Raw genomic sequence first — 4,472 nt, 5'->3', positions numbered from 1 at the left:
TGTGTGTGTGTGGTACAGTGTGTAGGTGTGTGTGTGGTACAGTGTGTGTGTGTGTGTGTGTGTGTGTGGTACAGTGTGTGTGTATGTATGTATGTATGTATGTATGTAAGGTGTGTGGTACAGTGTGTAGGTGTTGGTACAGTGTGTGTGTGTGTGTGTGTGTGTGTGTGTGTGGGGTGGTTGTGTTGTTGTTGTTGTTGTTGTTAGTGTGTAGGTGTGTGTGTGGTACAGTGTGTAGGTGTGTGTGTGTGTGTGGTACAGTGTGTGTGTGTGTGTGTGGTGTGTGTGTGTGTGTGTGTGTGTGTGTGTGTGTGTGTGTGTGTGTGTGGTAAGTGTGTGTGTGTGTGTGTGGTACAGTGTGTGTGTGTGTGTATGTATGTATGTATGTATGTATGTATGTATGTATGTATGTATGTATGTATGTATGTATGTATGTATGTGTATGTGTGTGTATGTGTGTGTGTGTGTGTGTGTGTGTGTGTGTGTGTGTGTGTGTGTGTGTGTGTGTGTGTGTGTGTGTTGAGCGCAGCACCGTCTGCTGTTTGCAGTACAGTAACTTAAGCATACCGGTACTTTCTGTAGACGTGTCTGCCCGGTGTGTGAGTGCACTGCGCGTGTTTGGGCTGACCTCATTAAAATAGCGTCCGCCGTCCTCTTTGAGAAACATACACAACGCAGACAGACGCCGCTCACACGTGCAACAAAGGTATGAGATAGGCTTCAATTTACTTTTGATTGTTTATAATTAACTATAACAAAATATCGGCGTTTTAACCCTACGTTTATATATGTACTTATTTCTACGGTTTGCATATGAGGTGGTCCGCTTCAACAGAACGTTTGAGAGCCCCTGGTGTAGATCTAAAGGTTCCTCACCTGATCCTGCGCCTCCTCCTCGCTGGAGGCCGAGGACTCCCTGCAGCACACACAGTTGTTTCTCTCTTCTTCGTTGGTTTCCTCGCTGCTGCAGCACACACACTTCTTCTTCTTCTTCTCCTCCTCCTCCTCCTCCTCTTCGTCAGCTTTTGGTTCACCTCCTGCTGCCCCGACTGCTTTGTCTTCTTCTTCTTCACCTCCTGCTGAAACACACAGGAGGGGAAGGAACAGGTTCAAATGGGACTCACTTAGAACCAAACAATTCTGCGTTTTCTATTTTTATTATTTTAGAAATATCTTAAAATTAAGACTTTTTTAAAATTCCTTATAAAATGTGTTATTTTTATCTTTTAAACACAACTTCTCCCTGGGTGAGTGTTTACACCTTCCATTTTCACTCAGGCATAACCTGCCACCTGTAGGCTGACCAGGTGACTCACTCACTCACTCGCTCACTCACTCGCTCACTCACTGGCTCACTCACTGGCTCACTCACTCACTCACTCACTCACTCACTCACTCACTCACTCCTCCTCTCACCCGGCGTGTCTCCCAGCCTCAGCGTCTCCAGCTTGGCGGGCGGAGGGAGTTTCTGACGGAGAGGCTTGATGTTGAATGCCTGGAACACCTTCTTCTCTGCCTTCTCCAGCTCCGAGGGCTCCTCTGCTGGTTCTGGTCCTGGTTCCGGTTCCGGTCCTGGTTCTGGTCCTGGTCCGGTCTCTGGGAGTGTGGTGGCACACTGGGGGTCCTGGTCTTTGACGGGGGGCTGCAGGGCCATAGTCTCCTGCTTGCGGATGCTCTCCAGCTCCATCTGGATCTGCCTGTATTTGGACAGCAGGTCCTCGAAGGACTCGTCCCCGGCCCTCTCTGCTTTAGAGGGTCCGTGAGCCGGCCTCCTGCCCCTCAGCGGCTTCTCTGGGACCCTCGTTAAAGAAACTATTATCACACGGTTACACTCACCACACACTCAAGCTCCTAGGAACAATAATACAGATCATCACATGGGTTCACAAAGTAAATAAGGTTTTATAAAAACAGAAACAAGTAGTTCCTGAACTACAGAGGAGCAGAACCAGGTCTCCGGGTCAGACTGGAACTGAGCGTTAAATTCATTTCTGAAAGGATACGTTTTCTGGAGGGGGAGTCCTTCTTGTTACCTTGACCATCTCCGATACCGAACCGACCAACAGGACCCTCTCCTGAACCGAACCAACTATCTCCAGGTCCGAACCGAGCAGGGGGACCCTCTCCGGTACCGAACCGACCCAGAGGAACATCTCCTGGACCAAACCGCGCCGGGGTACTAGTTCCTGGACCGAAACGACCGCCTGGACCCTCTCCGGGTCCGAACCGACCGCCTGGACCTTCTCCGGGACCTAATCGGCCGGCTGGACCGTCTCCTGATCCAAAACGACCGATGGGACTCTCTCCCGGACCGAACCGACCGACAGGACCCTCTCCGGTACTGAACCGACCGACAGGACCCTCTCCGGTACCGAAGCGACCCACAGGACCGTCTCCTGATCCAAACCGACTGACAGGACCGTCTCCTGATCCAAACCGACCGATGGGACTCTCTCCGGGACCTAATCGACTATCTCCAGGTCCGAACCGACCGACAGGACCCTCTCCAGGACCGAACTGACTATCTCCTGGACCAAACCTAGACAGGGGACCCTCTCCGATACCGAAGCGAGCTACAGGACCCTCTCCAGGACCGAACCGACCCACAGGACCGTCTCCGGGACCTAACCGACTATCTCCGGGACCGAAACGACCGCCTGGACCCTCTCCAGGACCGAACCGACCCACAGGACCCTCTCCAGGACCTAACCGACCCTCTCCAGGACCTAACCGACCCTCTCCAGGTCCGAACCGACTATCTCCAGGACCGAATCGACCAACAGGTCCCTCTCCAGGACCTAGCCGACTATCTCCGGTACCGAACCGCCCCCGGCCCCCTCTCCCGCCCCGGCCCCCTCGGTTCCGGCCCCCTCGGTTCGGCACAGCCCGGTGCCTGAAGCGGCCCAGCGCCCCGTGACTCCGTTCCCAGAAGCTGGACCTCGGGCTCGGCAGAGGACCGGGGGCCGGAGGAGGTGGACTGGCGGGCCGGTCGGGCTGCCGGTGGATCGGCGGGAACGGGGGTCCGCGGTGGTACGGGGGGCGTAGGTCTGGCGGCATGTTGTGGGTCTGGGGGCCCGGCTGGGGACCCGGATGGTGAGGGGGTCTCAGTGGAGGATCTCCCGGTCTAGGTGGAGGATCTTCCGGCCTGTTCCCCTCCCCCCCCCGTGGAAGATCACTCTCTTCGGGCTCATCGTCGCAGATCTCTCCGTCCTCCAGCTCTTCCGTCCTCAGGTCCATGTCTCTCTAATCACCCGCTACTCCCTCTCTCTCTAATGTCCGCACGAGCCCCGTTACCTCGTGGGGCTGAAACCGGTAAACAGCGCGTTCAACGGACACACGGCGATCAGTCCGATCGAGCTCTGTTAGCTCAAACTAGTAGCTAGCTCTTCCAAATCTCACGTGGCATAACGAGAGTTGAGAGACAGGAAACTGCCCATATAAGGAGAAGCAACTTATTTGTTGTTATTTATCTAGTTCCTTTTAACCTTTTTTTGTAATAAATATAGTGTTTATATTTATCAATCCAGTGCTACATCTTTCATATGTATAATAGAAGGAACAACTTTTAAAAGCCAGGAAATAACCAAATAAACATTAAAGCCAATCTTCCCAATTTATATTTATAAAAATGTCAATCCCAGAATTTATAACCACTAGCGTAGTTATATTATATTTCTTATTTTAAAAACGAAATAAATAAACAATGAACTGATAAAACACACTGCGCATGCGCCACCGGAAGCTGAGTTGTCAGTTTTGTTTTGGAAGCTGACAGGCACGTGAGCTGGGGACGTCATCACGAGAGAGGGAAGAAGACATGGCGGCGGACTCTGTCCTGAAGGTAAAACCCTGTTTAGTCCTCATCTAATAACAGTGTGTGCTTGTATTACATGAGTTCCACTGAGCTGAGAGACCGCTACACCGAGCAGAGGACCAGAAGCTAGCTTAGCATCTGTGCTAACTGTTTTCATACCAGGCATCAGACTGGGGAATTACAGGGAAATACACAAACACTGTTTATTACTTATTACTGAGTCAACGGGGAGTAAGTACATTCACTCACTTACTTAAGTAACATTCAGAGGTACTTGTACTTTACTTTAGTATTTACATGTTATGCTACTGTGTACTCCACTAAGTTCAGAGGTAAATGGTGTACTTTTAGGACTTTTACTGTAACAGAGTATTCCTACACTCTGGTACTTCTACTTTTACTCAAGTACAAGATCTGAGTACTTCTACTTTTACGCAAGTGCAAGATCTTAATACTTCTACTTTTACTCAAGTACAATATCTGAATACTTCTACTTTTATTCAAGTACAAGATCTAAGTACTTCTACTTTAACTACAAGTACAAGATCTGTGTACTTTTACTCAAGTACAAGACCTGAGTACTTCTACTTTTACTCAAGTACAAGATCTGAGTACTTCTACTTTTACTCAAGTACAAGACCTGAGTACTTCTACTTTA

The 4,472-nt window shown here is 50.2% G+C and overlaps 1 protein-coding gene across 1 annotated transcript; it reads right to left on the bottom strand.

The window, feature by feature from the left end:
* Positions 1-829: 829 nt before the first annotated feature.
* On the bottom strand, positions 830-3,237 carry LOC104957172 (spidroin-2-like). Its single transcript, XM_010784781.1, has 3 exons — positions 2,004-3,237; positions 1,417-1,791; positions 830-1,079 (listed from the first exon to the last, which is right to left on the bottom strand). Exons 1-3 carry the CDS (start codon positions 3,235-3,237, stop codon positions 862-864), a joined length of 1,827 nt encoding a protein of 608 aa, XP_010783083.1. The 3' UTR covers positions 830-861.
* Between the last annotated feature and the right edge of the window lie 1,235 nt (positions 3,238-4,472).

The sequence above is a fragment of the Notothenia coriiceps genome, unplaced genomic scaffold, assembly GCF_000735185.1.
Source record: "Notothenia coriiceps isolate Sejong01 unplaced genomic scaffold, NC01 NC01_scaffold00026432, whole genome shotgun sequence".
Classification (NCBI taxonomy): domain Eukaryota; kingdom Metazoa; phylum Chordata; class Actinopteri; order Perciformes; family Nototheniidae; genus Notothenia; species Notothenia coriiceps.
Note: the sequence above shows the minus strand (reverse complement) of the source record. Positions and strands in the feature narration are given on the sequence as shown.

Coding starts and splice junctions, on each gene's coding strand:
- LOC104957172 (XM_010784781.1), bottom strand. CDS start 3,237: ATGGACCTGAGGACGGAAGAGCTGGAGGACGGAGAGATCTGCGACGAT. Junction 1,792..2,003: donor GGACTCCCCCTCCAGAAAAC/GTATCCTTTCAG, acceptor CGAGGGTCCCAG/AGAAGCCGCTGAGGGGCAGG. Junction 1,080..1,416: donor GAGGCTGGGAGACACGCCGG/GTGAGAGGAGGA, acceptor TGTGTGTTTCAG/CAGGAGGTGAAGAAGAAGAA.